The 27,464-nt window shown below is 51.4% G+C and overlaps 1 protein-coding gene across 1 annotated transcript; it reads left to right on the top strand.

The window, feature by feature from the left end:
• The first annotated feature begins 5,727 nt into the window (after window positions 1-5,727).
• RNF169 (ring finger protein 169) lies at window positions 5,728-27,403 on the top strand. Its single transcript, XM_053970518.1, has 6 exons — window positions 5,728-6,058; window positions 13,639-13,715; window positions 18,381-18,527; window positions 19,228-19,340; window positions 20,012-20,111; window positions 22,164-27,403. Exons 1-6 carry the CDS (start codon window positions 5,728-5,730, stop codon window positions 23,364-23,366), a joined length of 1,971 nt encoding a protein of 656 aa, XP_053826493.1. The 3' UTR covers window positions 23,367-27,403.
• The last annotated feature ends 61 nt before the right edge of the window (window positions 27,404-27,464 follow it).

Consider the following 27,464-nt stretch of genomic DNA (forward strand, 5'->3'; position numbering starts at 1 on the left):
CAGCACTGGATGCTCCCTGAGCAGCTGTGTCCCCACTTCCCATGGCCAGAATAAGCCAGGGCCACCAGTTCGTGATGGAGGTGAATTTCTGCAGCTTCCTTAGACCAGATTTTGTGTGGTTCTTTACCCACTCCTCCTGTTCCACCTTCACAGCTCAGGGGTGCTCAGAGCAGGACACTTCATTAGCACACAGGTTTTAATGCAGCAATAAACACCTTCATGTTCCACCCCGGGAAGGCTTGGATGGAGCTCCCAGACCCTGCAGGGTTCCTGGGCTTCTTCTTTGCAAATGCCTTCATGTCTACAACTCTTCCCATTATCTCCTTCAGCTTTCCCACACCACTGGCCAGGAAGGAACTGTGATCACCTGTGACCCCTTTGGTGACAGGAGATCTCCCCCATCAGCCAAGCTGTTCATTTTGTTCTCTTAATTCAAGCCCAGGACTGGGCTTTCCAGGGTGTGAGATGTTTGTGCCTGCTGCCATCCCCCACTGAGAGTGGCACCAAGCCACTGGTCTGCCACAGAGTCCCCAAACCCCTTATCCTGGTCACACCAACCACATTTCTTGCAGAGATGAAAGAAATCAAGGACAATTTCTGCAGAAAAAAACCTCTTCTTCCCATCCATCTCTTAATTTTGTCTGTCTCTCTACCCCAGGTGCCAACACATGCCCCTGTACCAAACCATGCTTGCAGGTGCCTGTTCCTGGAGCTGGATATGAGGGAAATCTTTGTAATAAGAAAGCTTTTAGTATCCCTTTGAATCACCAGCTTTGTTATTTTCTCTTTAAGCTGCGAGCAAAAGAAATCAAGACCCGTTTCTGTTCCCACATGGGCTGGACATATATTCTGGGAAGAAAGGGGGAAACACTGAATCCCAGTGATGAAAAGCAGGTGAATCTTCACCCCACCTTGGCTCTTCCCCCCAGGAATACCTGTGACCCTCCAAGAGCACAGCCCAGCGTGCAGAGCAGAGGACAGGGCTGAGACATCTGCAGGGATGGTCACAAACTGTTGTTTACCAGCTCTAACGACAATTGTACCACTCCTCCCCGGGAATGGCAAATGGGATTCTGCTGAAGGACCAGGAACTCCAGGGATACAGGAGCCCAGAATCCAGGGACACTCTGCACATCATCTGGCACCGACCTCTCCAGAGAGCACAAGCTGTGCTGTCACATTCCAGGGCCAGCCACAAATGGGAATTCTTCTCACAAGGAAGAATTTCTTCCCTATGTCCATCCCTGCCCTCTGGCAGTGGAAGCCATTCCCTGTGTCCTGTCCCTCCATCCCTTGTCCCCAGTCCCTCTCCAGCTCTCCTGGAGCCCCTTCAGGCCCCTTTAGCCCTCTGAGCTCTCCCTGGAGCCTTCTCCTCCCCAGGTGAGCACCCCCAGCTCTCCCAGCCTGGCTCCAGCCCTGGAGCATCCCCATGGCATCCTCTGGGCTCTCTGCAGCACCTTCATGTCCTGCTGCTGTTGGACCCAGAGACTGAAGTTGCCACCACCTAATGCCATTTCCCTTTTTTCACTGCTCCACTCATTTCCAGCTCTCTGCAAGTTTTTCTAGCAATGCCCCTCTCTTTTCCCCTCGTGCCTCGATAAAGATGTTTAAAGGGGTTTGGGTAAACAGCAGGCTCCTTCCAGCTCCCACCAGGAAAAGCTGGTACCTCCTCTCCCAGCTCTTCCTTTGCACAGGGCTGACTTGAAAAGCCCATTTGTAGCACAAGTCTGTGGGCAAGTTATGAAAGTACTTAGAAAAATGGGGACACAAAGTCCAAGTCAATGAAGTTATTTTGTGCCTCTGCTGCAAGAGCAACAGCTGAATTCAGGACTGTAGATCCTGGCCCCACATCAGGGCTAAAACTTATGGGAAAGTTCAGGCATGTCCTAAGTGCAGACCCAGGAAATAAAGGCCAGCCTTGTCAGGAGCAAGGTGCTGTGTTACATCTCTGTTGGGTCTCATAAAGAATACATTCACCCTTTGGCAAAACCAAGGCTCTTTATCTTCATCTGTGAAGGAATCTGTCTGACAGTTCAATACTGCCAACATCAATCCATCTGTGATAATGAATCGGGCTCCAAAAACCATGGCATTGGCCTGAAAATAACAAAATATGGGCGTGTTCTGTTTGTCTTCTGGTTCCTGAGTCTTTAGGTCAAACTCACTTTATGTTTTCTGGGCAATCAAGAAGACAAGAAAATTCCATTTTTTCTTTTTTTTTTTTTTTTTTTCTTTTTTTTTTTTTTTTTTTTTTTTGAGAATGGAAACAGAATCTCCTACAAACTACTGAGTAAACAGCATGGCTCCAATAACATTCCCCACCTTGCAAGCCCTGTGGCTGGAGTGTGAGCTGGCCGGGCTGCAGGCTGGAGGAGCTGGCTGCACACTGCACCTTTCCTTGGACGTTTGTAGCCCTGCGTCCCTGACGTTTGATCCAGCGTGGGCGAGGAGAAATGCACATGAGAGGGATGTCAGCTGCAGGCAACGGAGCTGGAAACCCACAGGACTCGGAATTGCTGGAAGCTGGTCTGCAGGAACTGGGCTGCAGGAGTAAGTCCTGTTCGGGAATGGAGGAGCTGCTGTCCTCCTCGGAGTGAGGGGCCCGGAATTGCCCCCAGGATTCGAGGTGCCCCAGCAGTGCCAGCACCAGGACAGGCAGTGCCCTGGTCCTGCTGCCCCCCTGGTCCTGCTGTACCCCCCGGTGCTGGGACAGGCTGGGATGCTGGCCAGGCAGCTACCAATCCTGTTGTTATCAGCGTGCATCCTCCATCACCCTGCAGAGAACACCGCAGAAGAGCTAAACAGAGCAAAGTCCACATTTTCCTTGTGCCACAACTTCACACAATTCCCATCCTAAGCCTGAAGCCTCGTGGGTTTCCTCTCCTCACGTGGGGATTCAAAAACTAGAGGGCAGGATTAGGTGGGCTATTGGTAATTAGGAATTGTTCCCTGTGAGGGCAGGCAGGCCCTGGCACAGGTGCCCAGAGCAGCTGGGGCTGCCCCTGGATCCCTGGCACTGCCCAAGGCCAGGCTGGACACTGGGGCTGGGAGCAGCCTGGGACAGTGAAGGAGTCCCTGCCCACATGAAGGGGGTTAGAATGAGATGAGCTTTAACCTCCCTTCCAGCCCAACCCAGCCCACGATTCCCTGCTCCCTTCCTGCCGGGTGATCCAGCTCCTCACGGAGGTCTCCTGAAGGTGACTGTGTTTGGGGAATGTTCATCAGAGTGTTCCCGTGGACTCCTTTCCAATGTGTGAAACTCCACCTTGCTGGAGAGCAGGCAGGTTTGAAGAGCTCTAAAGACACACCTTTTTGAGGGTTTAAGGCAGTCAATGGCTGGTGAGGCTTAAGAAGGTAATTTACCGATGGAAGCATGTAGTCCAACCTGGAATGGGAAACCTGGTCATTTTTTTAGAGTCTGAGCATGTTGCCGAGCACAAACCCAAATAAAGCCTGTAATCTGTGCAAACCAGCGATACAGAGAGGACAGTGGCAAGGGATTCTCCTCCAGGCATGAGATCAGCAAGCAAGCAAGAGGCAGGGCTGAAGAAAGGCTGACTAAAACAAGGGGGAAGGATAGAGAGGAAAAATGGGAGAGCACAGTGCCATGGGCCCGTCTGTATGCACATGACACGTCCCACCTGCACCCCTGGAGGAGATCTGCCTGGCTAGGGCCAGCATCATCGCTGGGAGGAGAAACAGTGGTGGCAAGACCCTGCCAGCTCCTCGGGAGAGGCGGGAAGCAGAGAAACGTTCCCTGACAGGCTGGGCAAGGCAGAGGTTTTGGCTGGGGACGGCAGGATTTGAGGCTGGAGCCTTGCACGGGCTTAGGATTCCCTCTGCAGGCCAGCCCTGAGCTCCGCACGTCCCGAGCCGCAGAACCACAGAGGGCAGTGGAGCAGGAGGAACCCCAAAGCTCCCGCAGTGCCGCCCCCTGCCCTGGGCACCTTGCACTGTCCCAGGCTGCTCCAGGTCCCGTCCAACCTGGCCTTGGACCCTTCCAGGGATGGGGCAACCACAGCTTCCCTGGGCAGCCTGGGCCATGTTGGGATGATTCTTCTTGCAAAATATTTCTTCCCAGCCTTCCATTTGATCCTGCCCTCTGGCCGTGTCAAACCATCGCCGCCTGTGGGGCTTTGGGCTGGAAGACAAGCTGGAGACACAGAAACCAAGTTCTGTCCAGGGCAGGCTGGATGTGCAGAATTTGGGAGTACAGCTGGCAGAGATCCCTTCCCAAACCCAGCGTGCCTAGGACTCTGCAGAGGGCTACAGCCCTGCACAGCTCTTTGTCCTACACGTGCCTTTGGTGGGGAAGCGTCTCCTACTGCCACGTTCTCTGTCCCTCCCCGGGGCTCCCCAGTGCCCAGCTCCCCGGCCAGGCTGATCCCGGGAGCACCAGCGTTGTGGGGATTTCAGGAACAGCACTCTCCATCTGGCTCTGGCCAGCAGCAGCATCCACAGGACAGACACACAAATTGCTGGACTAAGTCCAGTCCCAAACCGCTGCCATAATTTGTCTTAATAAAGTCAGTACGAGTGCTTTGTTTCACGAGAAGCAACTTTTTTGTCAACTGGCGTTTCGTGGAGCCCACAACAGCAGGGATCCACATGCTGGTATCCTTCTAGTCATTCAACAGCCAGAGACAACTAAAGATAGACGTGTGGGTGAGACAGAAAGTTAATGATATCCCCCAGCGAGTTCCTGGCACACGTGCAGAGGCTGTTTCTTGGGCATGAATCACCCCTTCCTCTCTCCAGCCAAGGAGAGAGGAGCCTGCTCAGGGAGGCTCAAAGGTGTAGGGCTTCACCTCTGCCTCTGCAGCCACATTTTCTCTTCTGCCAACCCAACGTAGCTGAGAGGCTTCACCAGAGAGGGTGCTAAAACATGATGGATAGACAGATTAGTTTGGTGGCCCAGTAAAGAGATGAAAAGCAGAAGAGAAGTGCAAGAGATTTCCATAGCAACTGGTGCAGAGGCTCTGCCTCCTCTGGTTCGCTCTGAGTCACCATCCATGGTGGTTTAACTCTGGCTGGACGCCGAGTACCCACCAAAGCTGCTCCGTCACTCCCCTCCTCAGCTGGACAGCGGAGGGAAGACTGAACAAAAGGCTCCTGGGATAAGGACGGAGAAAGACCAGGCACCTGCTGCAATCACGGGCTGGCAGAGCTGGGGGTGTTCACGTGGGGAGAGCTCAGAGCCCCTTGCAGCACTTGAAGGGGCTCCAGGAGAGCTGGAGAGGGACTGGGGACAAGGGGTGGAGGGACAGGACCCAGGGAATGGCTTTCACTGCCAGAGGGCAGGGATGGATGGGATGTTGGGAAGGAATTGTTCCCTAGGAGAATGGAAAAGCCCAGGCACAGGTACCCGGAGCAGCTGTGGCTGCCCCTGGATCCCTGGCAGCGCCCAAGGCCAGGCTGGACAGGGCTGGAGCAGCCTGGGACAGTGGGAGGTGTCCCTGCCATGGCAGGGGTGGCCCTGGGTGATCTGTAGGGTCCTTCCAACCCAAACCATCTGTGATTCCATCCTTCGTCCTCAACAACCGGGCGGCCGGCCCGTCCCGACAAAGAGCGGGACCTTCTGCGGCGGCAATGAATATTCATGATGGGCGTGGCCGGCGCGGAGGCGGGAGCGGCGCGCGGCGCTCATTACTATGCCCCGCGGGGGGCGGCCCCTCATGAATTATGCGGGAGGGGCGTGGCCGCCGCGGCCCTTCAAAGTGTGGGAAGATGGCGGCGGCGGCGGCGGGTGCCGGCGGCCGGGCCGCGGTGCGGGGGCGGCGGCGGCGGGGCCGGCCCGCGGCCGAGGAGGAGCAGGACGCGGTGGTGCTGTCGGTGGCCGAGTGCCCGGTGTGCCGGCAGGCGCTGGTGGAGGCGGTGACGCCGCCCTGCCGCCACTCGCTCTGCCTCGCCTGCTTCCAGCGCTGCCTGCAGGGCCCGGGCCTCTGCTGCCCGCTGTGCCGCAGCCGCCTCTCCACACGGGCCCGGCGGCGGCAGGCCGAGCCCGCAGCCAGCACGGCGGCCGGAGCAGCAGGCGGGGAGCAGCGGCCGCCGGACCAAGGTGCGGCTGCGGCGGCGGCGGCGGCGGCGGCGGCGGCACCTGCGCCCCCCCATCCCGGAGCGGGAGGGGCGGGGGGCGCGGGGCGGGGGCGGGGCTCAGCCCGGTGGGTTCGCGGGGGCTCAGCCCGGGGGGGCGGGGCCGGCGCGCGGGAGGTGCGGTGAGCTCGGCCCGGGGGGCGGGGGCGTGGCCGGCGCGGGACGTGCCGCGAACCCGCGGGGGACGGGGCGGGGCCTCTTCCCGCGCGGGGGCGGGGCCTGCGCCCGGGGGCGGGGCCCGGCGCCGGGGTGCGGTGAGCCGGCGGGGGCTCAGCCCCAGCGCCCCCTCCCCGCTCGGGCTGAGCCACCCTGCTCCGGCCTGTCGGGAGTGCAGGGCACGGAGAGCATCCTCCCCCGGGGGGGATGCCGGCCGCGGCGGGGGTTTCCCCACTTCCTCTGGTCTTTTTGTGGTAACTTTGGCCCAAAAAGTGAACGGTTCCGACGGCGCTGCCAGGAGTTGGGCAGGTTGGTGCAGCATCAAGACAGGAAGGGTTTTGCACCACGGGAAGTCCTAGTGGCTTGTTGACATAAAAAAAGTCCATCATCCCTGTGTTCATGGCTTTTAGCTGCACGTTTCCTCCCTGCCTCCAAAGCCAGGCGCCTTCTCAACTCCTCGAAAACTGCTCCTTGTGTTCCCTTCAAAACAAAGCCTCGTCTGAGACAGTGGCATTGCTCTTTCCCGGTGGGAGCTGCTGGCGATGCCCACCTCGCTGCTGTCAGAACTCGGGATGCTCTGGGGTCTGTTGGTTGGAGAGGTGTTGCAGCACAGCCCACTTCAGCAGCATAGCAGTGCTGAGGGGAACGCTGTAGGGCAAACAAGGATTTAAGCTACAGATAAACATCCTTTTAGCCCAACCCGTTCCTTTCCCAGCGTTTCTGGTCTCCCGCCTCATGCTTGTGTCAGCACCCTCTAATTGGCTGTGGGAAGAATTGGCAGGATGAGCTTAAACAGCTTAAATTGGTGGTTTGAACTAACCCCACTAACCTGGAAGAGATTTGGGAAGCCTTCACACGGAAGGATTTGCTGAATCCATGAACAGATGGGCCGTCCAGGGGCAGCTGAGCTGCAGCGCTGGGAGCGGTTCCTGCGGAGGAGGGACAGTGGGAGCTGCCCCAGTCACCCTCTGCTCCAGGGCAGTGGTGCCAGCCGTGCTTAAATGGACTCCTTGGATGAGAGTGTCCAGCCGTGCTGCAGGAATGCTTGTGCAGTGTCTTAGCTGGGCTTTTGAAAGCAGAATTAGTTTTCATTCTCTCCTTATCTTGAGCTGTGTGAGATGTGTGCGGGACAAAGGGGAATGGCTTCTCACCAGGTTTAGATGGGATGTTGGGAATTAAGTTCTTCCCTGTAAATGTGCTAAAGCCCTGGCACAAGGTACCCAGAGCAGCTGTGGCTGCCCCTGGATCTCTGGAAGTGCCCAAGGCCAGGCTGGATGGGGCTTGGAGCAGCCTGGGACAGTGGAAGGCCCATGGCAAGGGGTGGAATGAGGTGATCTATACAGTCCCTTCCAACACCTGCTGCTCTGTGCTCATCCACTGAGCCAGCCATCTCACCATGGAAGACATTATTATGTGATTCTGTTATCAAAAACTGATTAAGCTCAGGTATTTAATTAAATCCCTTAAAATGTGCAAAGTCTTTAAAACTACTCGGTATGGCCACTTGACATACCTTGATTATTCCAGCTTAAACAGGCTCATTAATCAAGGTTTCATGTCCCAGTTTTTGTTATTCCCTTTGGGATTTCTTCCATAGCAGTGGGCTCAAGGAGCCCTCAGAGCCTGGCCGAGGCTGGGGATTCTGCACTAGGTGGCCAAATAGGTGCAGAGTCAAAGTCCTTGTCATGACACTTGTCAAACAGAACTGGGTGAAAATCAGCAGAGAAACACACGCTCGCTGCCTGGCATGGGCTGGTTTTGCCTGAGAGCTCCTGGGCATCTGATTCCCTAGGAGCTGTGCTGCTGCCTTCAGCCTGGCCCCAGCTGCTGCTCCAGAAGGAGGCAGGTGGCCCATGGCTCCCACGTCCCCTCTGTGGGCATCCCCAAGTTCCGTAGAGCACCTGGGAAGGCGCCCTAGGTGCTGCTGTAGGGCCAGACTTGGAGCTAAAGCTGCAGTGCTGGCTGCAATGCTTTGCTCAGTGAGGTTCCTTATATTAAAACAGTTGCTTGGTGAAATTCTTGGAAGGCAGAGAGGAGCAGCAGATGGGAGGCTTGGAGACTGCGGGTGTGTGTTTGAGGATTCGGCTGGCCAAGGAGAAGGAGCAGAATATGTTTGCAGCGAGGTGCTCAGCCTGATTTGTGAGAAAATGGGTGCATTCACATTTCAGAGAATCAGATTTCTTTTGTTTCTCCCCTGCCCAGTAGCAATGCACAACAATCACTAACTGACGCTCGTGCAAGAGGGGTGGCGTGTTTTTGCCAGACTTGTAAAATGACTTCCCCCTCCTTCCTCCCAGTCCTTTTTTGGCAGTGGCTTTCCCCTTTCCCCGCTGGACCAAACCAGTCTGGTTCTTGAGCATTTCCTGGTGTTTCCTTAAGTTCCTGTCATTTCTGTTGTTCTGTGGCCTGTCACTAGTTGTGTTTTTGTTTCAAGAGCACAGCGCTACAAGTTTGGAAGTGGCAATCCCAAAGAAGCCTTTCCCTGTCTCGGGAAAAGCAGTGATTTGCTGCCCACATCAAACTGATTAAAACTGACACCATCCCTTTTTTCCTCCTTGTCACGGTGTTGTATTGCTGGTGGGATGAGTTAAATTTAAGATTTCCTAGGAAGATAGGATAGGGTGCCTCTCTGGGGGCAGTAACTGTGCTGTGAGGCTGTCAGAGGGCTTGCACCTCCATCTTTTTTCTCATTGTCCTCTCTCCAGCGCACCACAATACTTAAATTATCCCAGGGCTAACCTCAGTGGTCAGTGTGAGAGGCATGGCAGTGGATCATTAACTCTTGGAAAACAATTTTCCACTTGAGTAGTGGTTAGACCTGTGCTAGGGTCAGAAAATTCCTAACTTCTTGTTTTGTGTTTTGAAAACATTTAAGATTTCATCCTCAGCTGCAGGTGTTAACTGCCAGGAGTTAAAAGGAAAAGCAGTGAAAAGCTCAAGGGAAAGGGAAGCTGCAGAGCCTGCTGAAAGTTTCTGTGGAAGCTGGGGGCGAGGGGGATTCGCTCCTGCTGGTGGCAGAGCTGGGACTTGCCTGATGGCATCGGTTTGGCGAACCCCAGGAGCTTCTGAAGGACTGACAGGGACCCGAAGGGTTCTGAATCGAGTTCAGCTTTACTTTTAGTCAGCCCATGTTGCTGAATTCGCCAGATGGAGGTTTCTGAGTCTCCTGCCAGTAAATTTAAAATGTGCCGGTCAGGAGTGCGGCTCCACGGAGATGGTGTGTAAGACACACTTCCGAGCTGGTGTGGAAAGGATGGGCTCATTCAAGGGGATTGAGGCTGCAAGTCAGATGCCTCTTAAAAAGAAAACCAGTGTTAAATAATTAGAAAATCCTTTGTCCTCTCAAATAGTGCAGAAACCAGTTGTTTTTTCCAAGACTGAGCACAATAGGGTGCAACTCTTGACTGCCAGCATAAGAAAGCAGGATGCCAGGTTTGATCTGCTACCATGACTATTTCGGTGCTCTCACCAGGCTGGGAAGGAGCAGCCCTCCCAGCAGCCCTCCCAGCAGAGTCAGCTTCATTCAGGAGCCAGTTCTGTTGACCCACAGATCACTCAAGAGGAAGGGCAAGCACGAGATTTGCTGCAAAATCAAGTAAAAAGCCTTTTCTTCCATGGTTTTGCCTGCTTTGTTGTTGTCCTAGGCTGTGGCACACATTGAACCAGCTGAGCAGCCTTGTCCTGGACCTGAGCATCCAGAACTGGTAGGGAAGGTGTGCCAGAGGTGTGCCAGACATGCGATGCTCTGATCACCTCAGCTTCCTCCCAGTTCAAGGACTGGTCCGGTTCCACTTGGAATGGTTCTGTGCTGACAGAGCATCCTTGGGTGCAGCACCCTTCTGTCCTGTCAGCAGAGGGGATGCTGCCCCTGTGCCCAGCCCTGGAGGCACCTCTGGGTGCTGTGTCCAGCTCTGGATCCTCAGCACAGCAGGGCCAGGAGCTCCTGGAGCTGAGCAGGGGCCTGGAGCATCTCGGTGCCCAGGAAAGGCTGAGGGAGCTGGGGCTGCTCAGCCTGGAGAGGAGCTCCAGTGAGAGGGGCCTCAGCCCTGGCTGTCCCCGAGTGTCCCTGGGTGTCCCTGTGTGCAGGAGGGGCAGAGCACGGTCCAGGCTCTGCTCCAGGCCCAGCAATGGCACCAGAGCCACAGGCAGGGACTGAGCCCAGGAAGTTCCAGCTGGACATAAGGAAGAACTTCTTTCCTGTGCAATGACCAAGCACTGAAAAGGCTGCCCAGAGAGGGTGTGGAGTCTCCCTCACTGGAGATATTCCAGACCCCTCTGGACACAATCCTGTGCTCTGGGATGGCCCTGCTGGAGCAGGGAGGTGGCACCAGGTGACCACAGTAGTCCCTGCCAGCCTGACCCATTCTGGAGTTCTGTAGAATGCAGGTGTACATCATTGCATGCATTTTTGTTTTCATCTCTTCTATACAGAGTTGGAAATTTGGGGCTTATCTCTTTTTGACCCATCTGTAAAATATACAAGTTTGTGCATAAAGATACTGTTGATAAAGTTGCTTCCACCTGGTGTTGGGCCCCTTTAGCTCAACCACCACAACTTAGACATAAATGTTACTCCATTATTTAAAATTTCCTCCAGCTTGCTGAGCCCAAGTGAGAAATGAGAGAGTTGAAGTGTCTCCCTCGGGTTAGCTTGTGCCCTGGAGGGGAAAACTCCACCTTTTTAGCTCTGGAGACAAGCCTTAAACATCGAGGAGTAATCAAAGTTTGCTGCAGGCCAGTTACAGATTGCTGCTGCTCTTGGGACTGTCTCTGTGGAAATTTCAGCTTGATAAAGTTCACCAAGAACTGGAACCGCTCAAGGACACAATTGAAAAAACATTTTGGGAAGCCAGTGGAAGGTTTCCAGCGTGGCTGGTTGCGGGCGCAGAAGCAGGAGCAGGAATGCAGCCTGGCCCCCCCAGCATCAACATCACTTGGGATTTTTATCACATGTGTAGGGACACTTGGGATGTTTTCCTTTGAAAACAAGCCTGGCTCGTGCAGGCATGTGGGTACGAGGAAACAGCAGCTCTTTTATGAGAAGAAAGGCCTTATGATCTATAATGTTTGCTTCCCTGAGATGCTTTTTCTGCCTCTGAATGCTAAAGAAAGGCTGTGTGATTTGTGCAGCTCCGGCATTGCCTGCGGAGTTTGCACTCGCCCTCGCCGCAGGAGGGACTGCAGTTACAGGGCTCCCGTGGAATTTTGGAAGGGGAAAGCAGGACAAACGGGATTTCATCAGTCTGGAAGTGGCATGTTTGGGCACCGGGGCTGTCCCCAGGGACAGGGGAAATGTGGCCGTGAGCCAGAGGATGCCCAGCAAAAGTCGGCAGCTGGGTGTTGGATTCACCCACCCTGGCCTCTGCCTTTCACTTGGAGCCAGACAGAACGTAAGGGAAGTTCTGAGAGGGGGGCTCAGCCTGGAGAAAAGGAGGCTCAGGGGAGACCTTCTGGATTTCCACAGTTCCCGGACAGGAGGGGGCAGCTGCAGGGGGGTTTGGGCTCTGCTCCCAGGGAACAGGGACAGGACAAGAGGAAACAGCCTCAAGCTGTGCGTTCACTTTGGGAAGCAGGAGGAATTTCTTCGCTGGAAGGGTGGTCAGGCATTGGGGCTGCCTAGGGAGGTGGTGCAGTCCCCATCCCTGGGGGTGTCCAAGGAACAACTGGATGGGGCGCTCAGTGCTCTGGGCTGGGTGACAAGGTGGGATTGGTCACAGATTGGACTCCATGGCCTCAGACGTCTTTCCCAGCCTAAAAAATCTTGGGATTCTGTGAAAACCTGTAGTGGAGCTGCTGGTTTATATCCTTTAATTTTAGCAGGGAAAGGAGGTACCCCTGATGTTTCCTCCTTGCTCAAACCTGCTCCATTCTGACCTGTATGTAGCACGTTGGGATGATGAGCTGTGCTGCACCCTGCCTGGAATACTGATATGGACAGAGCCAGGATGGTTGTCCAGGGGTTGTTGTTTTGTTCTGGTTGTTCCCTCTTGCCTCCAGGCTCCTCCAGCTGAAGTGTAGCTTGCCCAGACTTGCACTGCACGGAAGTGGGAGGGAGCTTTGAGGCTGATACAAGCAAGGGACTCCTTTGGGAATAAGAGACTGCAGGGATGGAAGCTGAGCTATAACCCTGTGCCATTATGCTTTTGGTTTCTGGCTTCCCGAGGGGAGAGGGAGGGAGTGGGAGCAGGGCAGGGAGCTCCTGCCAGACAGAGCATGCTGCCCGCTCAGCTCCAAAACCCTGATCTGGGAGTGCCCTGCAAGCGGGACAAAGGCTGCGCTTGCTCGGTGCCCGTGGCACAGGGGGATGTGGAGGAGGCATTCCCGAGCAGACAGGGAGCGTTCCCGATCCCTGGCTTCAGCAGCACAAGGGCAGGGCTGTGAACTCGGGGTGCGCTGCTGGCAGCCTGTGTGCCGGGGGTGTCTGCCTGCAGCAGGCACCTGAATCCTGGCTTTATTCCTGGGACTCAGATTCTCTGTGCCCGAAGCCTGGCTTTATACCCAGGACTCGGATTCCCTGTCCCTGATGCCTGGCTTTATTCCCTGTGCCTGAAGCCTGGCTTTATTCCCTGTCCCTGAAGCCTGGGTTTATTCCCTGTCCCTGAAGCCTGGCTTTATTCCCTCTCCCTGAAGCCTGGGTTTACTCCCAGGACTCGGATTCCCTGTCCCTGAAGCCTGGGTTTATTCCCTGTCCCTGAAGCCTGGCTTTATTCCCTATCCCTGAAGCCTGGGTTTATTCTCTGTGCCCGAAGCCTGGCTTTATACCTGGGACTCGGATTCCCTGTCCCTGATGCCTGGCTTTATTCCCTGTGCCTGAAGCCTGGCTTTATTCCCTGTGCCTGAAGCCTGGGTTTACTCCCAGGACTCGGATTCCCTGTCCCTGAAGCCTGGGTTTATTCCCTGTCCCTGAAGCCTGGGTTTATTCCCTGTCCCTGAAGCCTGGGTTTATTCCCTGTGCCTGAAGCCTGAGTTTACTCCCAGGACTCAGATTCCCTGTGCCTGAAGCCTGGGTTTATTCCCTGTGCCTGAAGCCTGCTTAATTCCCTGGACTCAGATTCCCTGTGACATCTCCGGGCTGTTACTTCACCCCTGTGTTTACATCCTCCCCGTGCTCCCTGATTGCTTAACTGCTTGTCAAGGACCCTTGAGAATCTCAAAGGAAACTCGGGAAGTGCAAAGTGGGATTACTTGGCCATCCTCCTCCTCCTGATGTTTCTGTATGTTAAACAGAGCTGTGATAGCAGTGGCAGAATATAAACATCTGGGCTTGGAAAAAGTGCTGCAGAAGCTCTTGTGCAGCCTCTGGAGATCTCACCCTTTTTGGGAAATAATGGCCAACACCAGTTATCCTGTACTAAAAAATATTTCCTTTTTTTCCCCTTTTCTTTCCAGACTTTATATTCAGAGCACCCATTAAATTAAGCAAAACAGGAGAACTCCGAGAAGAATATGAAAGCCAGCTAAGGAAGGTCAGTATTTTGGCTAATTGTGTTTCTTCTTCCAGAACAACTTGGATTTCCTGCAGGAATGCCATCCTACCTGTGGGGAAACCTGAAGGGCTCTTTTTTCCTGTTCTTTAACAAAAGTCATTTATTCTCTTTATACCGTTCAGCCAGTTCAGGAAATGGCTGTAATTGAGCATGTGGAAGCCAAATTTTGCTGTCTTAGTCTGCCTTCCAGAACATGGAAATGTACCTTCTTTGGAGTGACTGTGTGGTTGTGGATGTAATTCCATAAAGGCTTCTGCAGCATAAGGCATCTCCTTCTCCTCAAGCATTCTTCTCCTCAAAAACAAACTATTCCAAACTAGAGCTTTCTATTTTTTTTTAGCCAAGAATAAAATGTCAAAAAATGAGAGAATAAAGGCTTTTCAGCTGGTTTGGATTTAAAGTCCATGAAATTTTTTTTTAGATTTTTGATCTTTGTGATCTTGTTTTCCCTTGAGATGGGTCCAACCCCTCACTGGTTATTTTACCTGCTGGGCAAAAGGAACCTGAGGGGTTTTTCGTTGTTGAAGAATTTTCTTTGGGTTTTCATTTGTAGATCTCAACAAGTTTAAAAAGAGCTGGGACACTGATTGAGTTAGAAAAACAGCCTTGTCTGAGTAGGAAAATAGGTGATATTTCAGGTAAATAACTAGTCTGGGAGACGCATATGTGTGAGGAGAAAGTTAAAAAGCACGGAAGGGTCTTCCCTTCTGCTTCTCCAGGTATGGAATTAGCAGTGACACTGATGGGCACTGTCACTGCAGGTTACTAAGATAGCTTTGGCTGACCATTTCATTAGCTGATTATAGGAATTGCAAACTCTTCTCCAACTGAGGTGCCTTGCCAGGAGGGCAGGGACACTTTGTGTGCAGAGTCACGGGACATGGGGCATTTTCAGCAACAATTCTCTTATCAAATTTAAGGAAGCACATTTGCAGCATGGTCTGACTGCAGCTGAAAAGATTTTTACATCTACAGCAAAAAGATACCATGTGCAGTCCAGTGCCAGCCCTTCTCCCTTCCCTTCCAGTCAGAAGGAAATACTTTGCCATGTTTCTAGCATTTGGGCATGTTTTTGTCTTGTTCTTGTTCAGCCTGCTGCCTTCCTCTTCTTGCCCCCTGCCAGATGGGAGATGGGTTTGTTCCCCCTGCCAGCTTACACTTGCTTTTTGTGAAGCTCAGCTGGAAGAGCCATGTGGGAGGAGATTCTGTGAATTGCCATCTAAGAGGAAATGGCAGTGAGATTTTGCTGGTAAAATGACAACTGATGACGCAGTCACACTGTTTCCTTATTCACAGAATCAGAACAGAATCACAGAATCCTTTAGATGGGAAAAGCCCTCTGAGATGGATTCCAACCGTTCCCCCAGCACTGCCAAGGCCACCACTATCCCTTGTCCCCTCGTGCCACATCCACATGGCCTTTAAATCCCTCCAGGAATGGGGGCTCCATCACTGCCCTGGGGGCTGTGCCAATGACTGACTACCCTTTTAGGGAAGGAACTTACCCTGATACCCAGCCTAAGCTTCCCCTGGTGCAATCTGATGCCTTACTTCTTGTCCTGTCACTTCTTTCCTGGGATGAGAGACTGACTCTCATCTGGCTCTACCCTCCTGTCAGGAAGTTGTAGGGAAGCTGATCTGAAAATTGTCACTGTTGCTACTTATCAAGAGATTCTCTGAACTTCTGAATCAGGGAAGACTCAGGTTTGGGAATCTAAGCTTGTGTATGATTTGGTTTCCTTCCCTGTCTCAAGACACGGGGTTTCATCCCAGCTTCCCTGCCCATGGAGTGGGGATAACCTGGGCTTTCCTCCTGAGGAAGGGAAAGGAGCATTTCCAACCCTTTTTACATCTCCCAGATGTGAATTGTTTCATATATCTGAACTCTTGACCCGCTTCCCCACTTTTTGCAGTTGAAAACAAAGTGGTGCCATAATTATGTACTGAAGAGATTTTATTTGACATGGATTATCTCATGGCTTGATTTCCTCAACTGGCTTTCAGAATGAGATAGATATTTGCTGTCTGTGCAGGACAGCAGGATTGGGTTTTCCTCTTTTGTGCCCTTGGTGCTCTTGCATGTTATGTTTTTCCAGAGGAGGCTGTCCTTTCTGTGCACTAAAACCCTAACTCATCCTGTCCAGCTGTCTTTCTATCACAAGCAAGCGTGTTGCTTGTAAGCACACACAGGGGGAGGGAAACTCCTACCTGAGGCATGTGCTGACATGCAGCTTCCCAGAGCCAGGGCAGACGGAGCAGGCAGCAAACCCGGACAGCTCGTGGAGGGAGGAGAAGATACCAAACGTGAGTTTGCCAAACTTGTGGGATTAAATGTTAGTGTCAGGAATGGTGGTCCTGAGTGAGCAATTGCTCGTACAGCAGTTTTCCCCCCTGCAGCTGCTGTATCCAAAAGAGCTAAAATGAATTTTCTGAGAAGTGTGCTGTTCACAGCAGCTGCTGGTCCTGCATCCAGTATTTCAGAGATGCTGCTCAGATAACATGAGGTCCTTCTCCCAAGCTACCTGTTTCACACTGCATTGTTTCAGTTTCTTGTCCTCCTGTTTCAGCACAGCATTGCCATGTCTGGAAGGAAATTCTCTGGGAGACAATTTACATTAAGGCTACTTCAAATTATTATTTTTGAAATTAGTACAGATTTTATCAGTAGAGTTTGGTTTTTCTTGCATTAATTCTGGACCTATATTCTTTTTTGTATTTGTTAATTAGGATTAGGATCCTGTTGTTGCCTTTTTGACTTCACTGTCAGCAAAGCTTGGGTTGTCACCTCACACTAATTGTGCCATGAATTTTCCCAAAATCCTTAAATATTCCTGTGTGTTGTTGCATATTCTTGAGTCTTTTGGTTTTATAATTTAGCCAGAAAAATGAATTTTTCCATATAACTTTCTTCCACATGAGAAATACAGGGGGGACATGAGTGCTGGGTGGTATTTCAGCCAGCCAAAAAAAAAAAACCAAAAACTTTATGATAAATCTTGATGTGATTTTGTTTTTCAGATGCTTCAAAAAAGGCAGAAATACTGTTGACTTAGAGCAGACTATTCATCATGTCTGCATCATGTGGTCACAATCTCTGTTAGTCAGACATTGTTGTAGTTATTGCTTGAGATTATTAATAGATGAGGAATTTAAAGATACATCTTAAAACAACTCTAAGCAAGGAGTCAAACCGGTCTTTGAAAATATTTGCTGAACACCCACAGTCAGCCAAACAGTGGAGTTTTTTCCTGGTTTATGCCTTTTTTCCTCCTTGTTTTCCTCCTTATTTCTCTCTTCCTCATCTCTGGGGGCTTGGATTCAGTAGGATTTGGGTCTTTCCCAATCTGAAAATCACAATGTGCTTTTCCTGTAACGCCTCCTGAACTCTGTTTTCTTTGTCACCCTCATGTCCATACTTCTGAGGTTTTCCCTTCTTCCAGCAGGGAAGAAAAACACGAAATGTTTTTGGAAGAATGAGGAGTTGTTGCATCATCCCCCACTGCCTTTTTGAGTTAGGGAGCTTCTTAAGCACCTGAGATGCCTATGCCCAAATATGAGGAGAAGCCCAGGGATATGAATTCCTGGTGCTGTGGTTCATGAGCGGGACAAAGAGGTGTCAGTCAGAGGTCTGGATAGCTTCTGCATGGAGGGAGGATGGAGCAAGGAGGGAGGATCTGCTCTATATGCAGGTACATGTAGACTTTTCCTGGGCTGTGTCTAAGTTAAGGAAGAGGCAAGACTCAAGCTGGGAAAATGGCTGGGTGATGGAGGGAGAAGGGAGCTGGTTACCCTGGGCAGGGACAATCAGAGGTGCCAAGCCTGTTCCTCAGGAAAAGGTAGTGGAAAGGAGGAGAAAAGGGGTCTTGTTGGTTTTGACAGCAAGTCTGAAAAAAAAAAAACAAACCAAAACAAAACAAAACCAAAAAACACCAGCCTGAAAGAAAAGGGGAGTTTGATTCCTTAGGCGAGGAGCAAAAGCAAAATAGTGCAGCAGGACAGGCAGCCCATCAGAGTCCATGTGTCCCAGATCCCAGCATTCCCTGTTTGAAACTGAATTCAGGCTTGGAGCCTGGAGTCAGCTGTCAGGGGAAAGGTGGCCTCTCTGGATCCCCTCCATCCCAACACATTGGTGAAACAATGGCATTTCATCTCTCATGTAGCTTTCAACATGGGAATTGCTGCATCTCACCTTTTATTTTAGATGCTGCTGCTTGTGTGTCTGCCAAATTGTGTGTGCTGCATGTCAGGCCATTGGAAGGCTAAAACTGAAATATCACAGCTTGCTTGGAACTAATGTTGCACATTTTTATGTGTAGTATGATCACCTACAAGTCGAGAAAAGCTTTTGTCTCTCTATTTTAGAAAGTACAGTGGCAGAGAAGGCTTTGCCCAGCCCTGGGCCTCATGGTGCCTTTGTTGTTTTACAAAGAAGATAAAATCCATGATACTTCTGTATAAAACACAAATGTGGTATAGAAGCAAACCAGTCTTCACATTATTGTCAGAGAGAGGCAGTGGCTCTACCCTGGAGTAGAGAAATGAAGGCACAAAATTAAATGATATGACCAAACTCGTGGTCTTTACACTCTGCAAGTGTAGGACTTCAAATTACAACTTCTCTACTTCTCTTGTTGTTATTTCCAGCTGAGAGAAGAGAAAATACAAGAAGAAAAGACATCTGAGGATCTGATTCACAAGTTCATCCTAGATGACATGGATGTAGGGAAAAGAAAAATGGAGGAACAGCAGAAAAAAGATGAATCTGTAGTGCTGAAAGGGAACCAAGACTGTGTAAGTGAGCTCATGCTTCTCCTTCCTGCCCACATATCAAAATTTTCATTCTTTGGCTTTCCAGGATTCCTTGATTGAGTTTTTATAGTTTATTAAGTCCATGAGCTGGCAGATTATGAAGATCCTTGTTAATGAGAACTGTCTTCTAAGGTCTGTTATGACTGCAGGTGTTCTTCTAGAGGTTTCTGTCCCCCTTTTTACCCTCTGCTCTGTGACTCTTCCTAACACAGCAGATCCCTACAGCTTTGGGGGTGTCCTTGGTCTTCAGGCTTATATGCATTTCCATGAATATTTTTCCATGAATCTTCTGCAGTGAAGTTGTACAACTGAAGTTCAACACATTCTTCATGCTGACTTCTGCCTATTTCCCATTTCATTTGGGAGGCTCTGCAGGAAATGCTCTTAAAATTTCCATTTAATAAGCTGACCCATGGGGGCTGAGTAACCAACACCCTGTAGTAACCCGTATTTTAGATTTTTCCCACATTTTCTTGATCAATAAATTACCTTTATTTGATTACTAACAGCTATATATGGGAGCTATGTGCTTGGTTTTGTATTATTTATGCCTTATGACCTCTCAGTATAATCAGAAATGGGGCATTTGGGGATCTTCAATGCTTTTGCAAGAAAGAGCTTTATTTTCCAAGTTATTCTTTTTGTTGTACATGTCAGCTAACTGTTCCTTGATTGACTCCAGTTTCCTGAACGTCTCTCGGATTCCGAGAATGAAGAACCATTCCAGGGCAAGCAAACACATCGGTCAGCTTTTGTTTCCAAGAGCAGTGCTTATTCCTTTGCTTTCCTTTCAGGGTAAGATGCTGAGACTTTATTTAATGTCCTTTAAAGATGTTCTTCCCACTTGTTCTAAACACGCCTGACATGCTCTAATTCAAATGGTGGTTCCAATCTAAAATAAGTGATTTTTTTTTTTTCTGGAATTTTAGAGCAGGCTCATTGGTAGAACATGGTGTCTGTCTGATTACTTCCTACCTGGAAGTTAAGGAAGTTAATGTTCATCCCATGAAGGAGAAAAATCATTGCCTGTAGATTTAAACCATTAGTCAGAAATCGGAATTCTGTAGGATGAGCTCAAGAGTGCTGGTTCCCTTCTGCAGCACAGATATGAAGGGACAGCATCAGCCCCAGACTCCCCGGAGGCTGTTGCTTGACACAGTGGAAGCAGCTGAATAACCAGGTGTGTTTCCACGTGAGAAGCAGAGGGGTTTCCCCAGCTTCCTCCTCGGCACTGACCCCAGTTCACTGTGGGCCGTGGGCAGAGGTGTCCGTGTTTCAGTGCGGAGCTCCTGAACGCAAATCCGGGACTCCTGGATCCCTTTTCTCTGAGGGCACGGGAAGTGTCTCTGCCAGCCAGGTGCTGCCAAGGCTGATGCCTCGCCCACAGGTAGCAACTGCCAGGGCTGTTGAGCTGGTTGTTCCCAAGGTCACGCACAGTCTCCTGTTCTCACCCGTCTGCTTTTCAGGAATTTAACCTCCAAGGTGGAGAGGAGTCGGAGCTGCAACGACACCATTCAGGAGAGATCCAAGAGCAGGCAGAGATCAGCCCCAGCCACCAAAACAAAGGTACAGGCAGCATGTGGAAACAGGTTCCTGTGTGTAAATGTTCTTATCTGAGGTTACACAGCACCAGTAATCTAGAGATATAAAATATGGGCTTTGTGGTGTGCTGTGTTATCGCCACGGGGCCAATCGCCTCCTTGTGGCTCCCAATAAAACCTGCTGGGTTAGGAATTACTAAACATAAAAGCAGGCAGGTGTCAGGGTTCTTGTGTAGCATTGGAGGCTAATTGGAAGTTGAAAGGGTTCTCATCAGGCTTTTGTTTTGTGATTCATTTTCTTTTCAAGGCTGAATCCCCAGCCAGGTAAAGAAATTTTTTTTAGATGTTTAGGAAAATAATCTTCTCTTCCTTTCCCTTTCTCTCCAAAGCTGTTTAAACAGAGCAAAACTCATTGCTTTCCTGACATCAGGGTACATTGGCACTTCCATACCATAGCAAATCCAAAGGCCTGGTTTTCATAGGACCATAGAATGGTTTGGGTTAGAGGGGAATTTAAAGCTCATCCAACGCCTTGCCCTGGGCAGAGAGACCTTCCACTGTCCCAGGTTGCTCCAAGCCCCATGCAGCCTGGCCTTGAACACTTCTAAGGATGGGGCAGCCACCCAGCTGCTCTTGCTAGGATGTTACCTCTCCTTGTGCTGACACCCCTCCTTCTTGGGATCGGTTTCATCCCTGGTGGAGAAGGAGAGGGTTCAGATCCAGAGATCCCACAGGGAACAGACACCTGTGCAGTCTGCCACCTGAGCTGATGGGAGCTGGACTGAGCCCAAAGTGAACATCCATAACTTACCTTCCCTCCAAGGACTGTCTTCTTTTTTAAGAGGATGCCTTATGGACGTGACCAATTAGATTTCCAGCACAGGGTATTCCAAAAGCTTATTTTGACCTCAAAATAAATGTATAGAAAAAAGCTTCATTCAGACTAAGCATGGAAAGGCTGTTATTGTACACACTAGCTGCTGGATAAAACTATTTCATCTCAGTGCTAAGAAGACCATTTGCAGTTGTGTGTGTTGTCTCCTCTGTGATTTATTTGTGCCAGGATTATGCCCAAGTGTAGCAGCATGAGATGACAAGAAATGTTGCTCTTAATCAAAGAATCATCCAGGTTCAAAGAGACCTTCAGGGCCATCAAGTCCAACTGTCAACACAGCACCACAATCACCCCTAACCTGCATCCCCAAGGGCCACATCCAGGCACCTCTTATACCTGGGCCAAGTCCTTATTCTTTCTCTCCCACAGCTTGGAAGGGAGCAAAAAATAATTTGGAGATCATTTCCCTTGAGGAGCATGGTTTCCTTCAGCCAGGGCAGTGCAGTGCCTCCTGGCTTCTCCTTGTCTTCACAGAATCATCCAGGCTGGAAGAGACCTTTAAGGTCATCTAGTGCAGCCATCAACCTAACACCACTAAATGGGCAGATTCATCCAGGTAAAGAGAAAACACATTTCAAGGCCAGGTTGGACAGGGCTTGTAGGAATCTGGTCTAGTGGAAAGTGTCCCTTCCTATGGAAGAGGGTGGAATGAGATGGCCTTTAAAGTCACTCCTCACCCAAACCATCCTGTAACTGTGATTTTCACAGAATCACAGAATAATGAGGTTGGAAGAGACCTCTAAGATCATCAAGTCCAACCTCTGCCCTGACACCTCAGCTAGACTATAGCACCAAGTGCCACGTCCAGTCTTTTTTAAAACACATCCAGAGATGGTGATTCCACCACCTCCCTGGGAAGACAATTCCAGTACTTTATTATTCTTTCGGTGGAAAATTTTTTGCTAATATCCAACCTGTACCTCCCCTGACGCAGCTTGAGGCTGTGTCCTCTTGTTCTGTCAGTTTTGCCGTCAGAGTGGTTGTTACTTGTGGCAAGAGCAGCTCTCAGACGGAAATAAATGTGGCGCCCAGCTGGTGCTGGACTCGGCAGTCTGCTGCTCGTGTCCCGCCTGGGCCGGGGCAGGTGCCGCGAGCAGCAGAGGCCGTGGGGCACACGGACAGCCCCTGTTCTCCCGCTCTCCTCCCGCGCGCCGTTCCCAGCCGTGCTGCCTTGCCTTGCAGGTGCTGCCCGCCGCGGGCGCGTCGACGCCGCTGCTCGGGGTGCTGTCGTGCGCGCAGAACAACCGCTGCCTGTCCGCCCCGGACCTGACGGCCGAGAAGCGCCTGCTGCTCAGCGCCGTGTCCTCCCTGTCGGCCCTGCACCGGCCGGAGCGCTCCATCAGCCCCGAGAGCAACGACAGCATCTCGGAGGAGCTCAACCACTTCAAGCCCATCGTCTGCTCCCCGTGCACCCCGCCAAAGAGGCTGCCCGACGGCAGAGTCCTGAGCCCCCTCATCATCAAATCCACCCCCAGAAACCTGAACCGGAGCCTGCAGAAGCCAACCACCTATGAGGCCAGTCCTAGAATACTGAAAAAATGGGAGCAGATATTTCAGGAGCGTCAGATCAAAAAGACCCTCTCTAAAGCAACCCTCACATCTTTGGCTTCGGAGCCTGGGGAAGACGTGGTGGTTCCTGACATCACCAACTCCGTGAGTTGCACTAAAGAGCAGCCACAAGCGCAGGAGGATCACCTTCCACCTGACACAACAGGAGAGCCTCGCCCTGAGCTGGATTTCTTCCCTTCAGTCAGTGAAATGAAGCTGGGAAGGGGAAGTGAGAAGAACAGGGGTTCACAGGCCTTAACCGCTGATGACAGTGCTGCTGAACCAGATGTGAGATCAAGTGTAACCTCCCTCAACACACGAGTGGCTGAAGTCCCTGACCAAAAAGTGAATACATTCATGGACAAATCCTGTCTTAGTCTAGGCCCGAAAGTGCTGAGCAGGAGACTCATGGGCATCAGCGCTTCGCTGCCTGACAACAGCGCGCTCGCAGTCCCCATCAAGCCACCGGGGAAAAAGCAGCTGAAATACCTGAACAACAGTGAGCTGATCAACGTGCAGAACAGCACCTGCAGCTCCGTGGAGAACATCATCGGCGAGCAGCCGCCGCTGCTGCGGCGGGGCCGGAAGAGACGCTGCAAAACAAAGCACTTGGAGCACAACGGCTCCGTCAAAAGACTGAGGCACGTGGCAGGGGAGGTGGGCCTGCCTCCGGAGGTTCGGGACGTGGAGCAGAAGCTCCAGCAAGAGGAGGAGGACAGGAGGTTGGCCCTGCACCTGCAGCGGATTTTCGACAGCGAGAACAGGACCGTGGATAGGCGGAAAGTCCGTGTGGATCGGTATCTGCTGCGGTCCAAGAGCACTCTGGGTGCCAAGTAGCACTGCTGGACGATGTTGCCTTTCTAGAGGACGATGAGGTTTATCAGATTATCTTATAGGAAAACTATTTTTTGCCCTACTTCACCCACGCAGTTGTTTTTTGTTTCAGTGGTAAGACATTTCTAGGTCCAGTTCAGAGAGAAGCCAGCGTCCTTTCAGATTTAAAAAAAAAAAAAAGAGAGAGAGAATGAGGAAAAAAAAAATCCTCCGGTCCTCTCTGGTCCGTTGGTCTGAAGGAATTGTCTGTTGTCCCTGTGAATACACTGCAAGGCCTCCACAGGCAGTCAGGCACACCTGGGATCCCCAGCTAGGAGGGTTGTGAACGTGGGGTATGAGGAGCATCCCATGCCAAGAGAAATCTGAGCTCTGCTCATAGAAATTGTCTGAGAGTCTTCTCCTCTCTGCCTGACCCATTTTCTCCCTCAAGCTGCATCTGGTTGTGGGGTCAGCCTCTTATCCATGCTCTATATTTCTCCTGGGGAGTCCTAAACAGAGCCCCCCTGTAGTATTTCCAAATGAATGTATCTCACTGTCTGCAGCAGCAGTACAGATCATTCGTCACTTTCTTGAAGCAGAAAGCCAAATGCAGTGAAAAGAAAGACCTAAAATAAGGATTTTACTGAAGAACCTGATAGGGGTTTGTAATTTCGTGTTCGTGACAGGGGAGAGAGCTCAGGTGGAGCAGCTGGAGCCACACGCTGAGCACTGGGACCCAGGGAGCTTTTCTCCCGGGTTTCCTGTTCTTCCCTATAGAAGTGAAGAAAGGGAAACGCTGGCCAGGGAGTTTCTGGAAGGATGTCCTCCCAGCTGCCATGTCCCTTGCTCAGTTGAGAGCTGTCTCAGCACAGCTGAGGCCTGTCCTTGCATGTCCCAGAGGAGCGCATTGCTGTGCTCTCCAGGCAGCCGAAGGGACGGGAGCCCAGCTGTCCCAAGGGCTGCCCTGCCCTGCTGCAGCTTCCTGGCTTCAGGCTCAAACCACTAAGAAAGCTCAGGTGAGTGATGCACTAAAAACTTCCAGGCGTGAAGCTGCCTGGAGCAGAGCTGGCTCAGAGCCTGGGCTTGGTGGAGCGTGTGTTCTGTGCCCAGATGTGGCAGGCCACCCTCTGAGCGTCTCTAACCCTCTTCCATGGATTAATTTCATGGATTGTTTCCAGTAACGTAGCTCCAAACGTACCCTTCCCACTCAGTCCTTGGCAGCTGCCTTGCAGGGTATTCACGGGGACCCTCGAGGCCCATGGCGACCCTTGTCGGGGGCAGGGGTTGTGGCATTACCTGTCCTGCCCCCCCGTGTCCCAGGTGCAGGGGTGTTCTTGGGATGAGCCCAGTGCAGGAGCAAACTTCCCTATGGATCCTGTGAAGGGAGGGCAGCCAGTGCACATAAATAGACGGATCTGATCTAAGACAACTGCATTGCCCAATTTCCTCTATCTAAAAATGGTTGAATTTTCTCCCTCCATCTTAAACAGTCAAAAAGAAAACAGGAACTGGTTTTCTTTTTCACTGTAAGGACCCCTGGCAGGATTTTTTTCCCCTAATTGAACTGGATTAAAAAAAAAAAAAAAAAAAAAAAAAAAAAAAACAGGAAAAAAAAAAAGAAATCTTATATTTTATTGGGTAAAATTTATATATTTTAAATACTATATTTCAACAGATCGACACTTTTGTTTTGAGAAATCTTATAGCAATGATTCCATAATATATATCTCTATCTCTGTATCTCCTTGCCACACAAACTTCTGGATGGTTCAAGCTGTACCTGGGGCTGGTGACACCCGGCCTGCTCTGCCTTCCCGGCACTCCGGGCCCTCTCCTGCGCCGCAGCCTCAGCAGGTGCTGCTTGAAGCAGGCGCTTTTGACCCAAACCAAAACCTGCTCCTCTGTCCAGCTGTGAATCAGAAGGAAATTATGGAATTAGAGCCTTGACTGGACCCAGAAGAACAGCACAGAGAGAAGTAGTGATGGCCTGGAACTGCCCTCAGAGCTCAGGAGGGAAAGCCACAGCTTTAATTTGGAATCCGTGCTGATTTTCCCAACGTTTTCAGCTACAATATGCACTTCCCGGGTGCGTTTAGATTTAGAATTATTTTTACAGGCCCCCTTTCCTGCGGCTCATCCCTGGAGCCCCAAACAGACTTCCCTAAACAGTTTCCTTTTTTTCTTGTGGTGTTTGTGGGGGTTCAGCTGGGCCTGGGCTGCTTACACCACAAAAAAAAATAGATTTACACACTGAATGTATCTTTTCTTTCCCCTCTTAAAACAGATTTCACAGCCCAATGCACTATGCCAGTGTCTTAAATACCTTCTTTTGAAAAGATTTCATAAATATTTAGGGGTTTGTGCGTTAATTTCCTGATCCCAAATCCAAGCTGGGCAGAAGTGTAGGAGGCAGTGCCTGGGCTGGAGCTTGTCCCCGGCCAAAAAAAGCTTCATGGGACCCCTCATGCTCCCGGCTGCCCCCAAAACAGAGATCCCCACTCCCCAGGCATCACGCACAGGCCATGGCATCTGCGTTCAAGGAGACCTTTGGATGTGGAATCACAATCATGTTGTGGAAGGGTTGCGGCGATGCAAAGCCAGGACGAATGTTTTATTACTTTAACACTCTCCACGTTTGTGTAAGCTTGCAAAAAACAACAAAAATTGTAAATAATTACACTCAAAAGAGCAGGAGTACCCAGCCTCTCCCCTGTAAAGGTCAGGAATGACACCACCTTTGCCAGAAATCATGCCAGCTGAGAAGGAAAATACCTCCTGCTGAACGGTGGATGCAGCACGAGATTACACCAAGTATTTATTCACACTCCTCTGAAAGTCCTTTGTAACCCTCAGCTGCCTTCCCTCCGGGATGAAGGCATTCCTTGCTGGCTGTGGGACAGCACGGGCATGGGAGTGTCCTCCCAAAATGTCTCACCCGGAGGGGCTGAGGTTGGTTCTGTGATGGAAGGACCGTGTCTGCCAAAGGTGCCACCGACTCCCAGAAAGTGGCTTTCTGACCCTCTGGAGCTCTCTGCCCAGGAAAAGCCGTACAGAAAGGTCCGTGTTCGGAGTCAGCGAGATGAGATAAATGAAGGAAAAGTGCCAAAAGGGATCATGCCAGGTGATTGTATGACGTTGTTCTATATTGTCAGTATTTCTCTTCCAATGCTATTGTACATGCAGTGCACAGCAGTCACCAAGTGTAGCTTGAACAAGCGCTTCTTTGTATTTTCTCAGCGAAAGCAAAGGGGGAGATCGAAGCCTTAAAGACTCTCACTGAATTTAGAAAACAAGCCTTTAGCAATGCTGCGGGCCCTCGGACAGGACAGCCCTGTCCCGCCTCCCGCTTGTCCGGCGGAGGGTTGGCCAAGAGCTTGTCGCACGGCTGGGGGGAAGCGTTCCGGGAGAACCTGGACCCTCTGGCCCGGTGGGGGACGCGGGACGGAGCCCCACGGGCCGTCCCGGGGAGGGCAGCGCGGAGCCGGGCGATCCCCGCGTGCCACACGCGCCTGGCAGCGCCCTGTGCCCTCCCAGGTGTGCGGGACGTGGAACACCGCCACGCGCCGGGGTTAGCGCTCACTATGCAAACGGGAGAACCTCCAGCTGGTCGCGGGCGGACGGGTTCCCTGGGACTCGCTGCCGAACTCCGCAGCGCCAGCCTGGGTGTCGCTGCCCTTTCCCTCCAGTAACGCTTTAAGTCGTCGTGCTTTCGTGTTCTCCGCTCGCCAGCTGAGCGCCGGCTGGCTGCAGACCCCGACGGTCGTTCTGGCCTCCGCTGAACCCCCGTGGCTTCGCCTGAATGTGTCACAAAGCCATGGAAGGCACCAAAGGACCGCTGACTTGCATGTGTGAAATGTGTGAGTGGAATGACATGCGGGCATCTGTCATGTTGTTGCTTCTGTTGTTCGAAACAGAGTAAATCCTGCTTGTGAAACAATTGTCACAAACCAGAAATACGCCAACAAACGTGTACAAATAACAGTGTTTGTTTTAACAGCAATCAGGACTTGAACTGCAGGGCAAAGGCCGAGGTTCAAACAGAATAAAACCAGATTCTGACAGTGGAACTCCCTGCTTCTTGCTGTGCTTGGAAACAAGCAGGATCCTACTGCTGCTTGTCCC

Source organism: Vidua macroura, chromosome 2 (genome assembly GCF_024509145.1).
Source record: "Vidua macroura isolate BioBank_ID:100142 chromosome 2, ASM2450914v1, whole genome shotgun sequence".
Taxonomy (NCBI): Eukaryota; Metazoa; Chordata; class Aves; order Passeriformes; family Viduidae; genus Vidua; species Vidua macroura.

Coding starts and splice junctions, on each gene's coding strand:
- RNF169 (XM_053970518.1), top strand. CDS start 5,728: ATGGCGGCGGCGGCGGCGGGTGCCGGCGGCCGGGCCGCGGTGCGGGGG. Junction 6,059..13,638: donor GCAGCGGCCGCCGGACCAAG/GTGCGGCTGCGG, acceptor TTTTCTTTCCAG/ACTTTATATTCAGAGCACCC. Junction 13,716..18,380: donor ATGAAAGCCAGCTAAGGAAG/GTCAGTATTTTG, acceptor TGTTATTTCCAG/CTGAGAGAAGAGAAAATACA.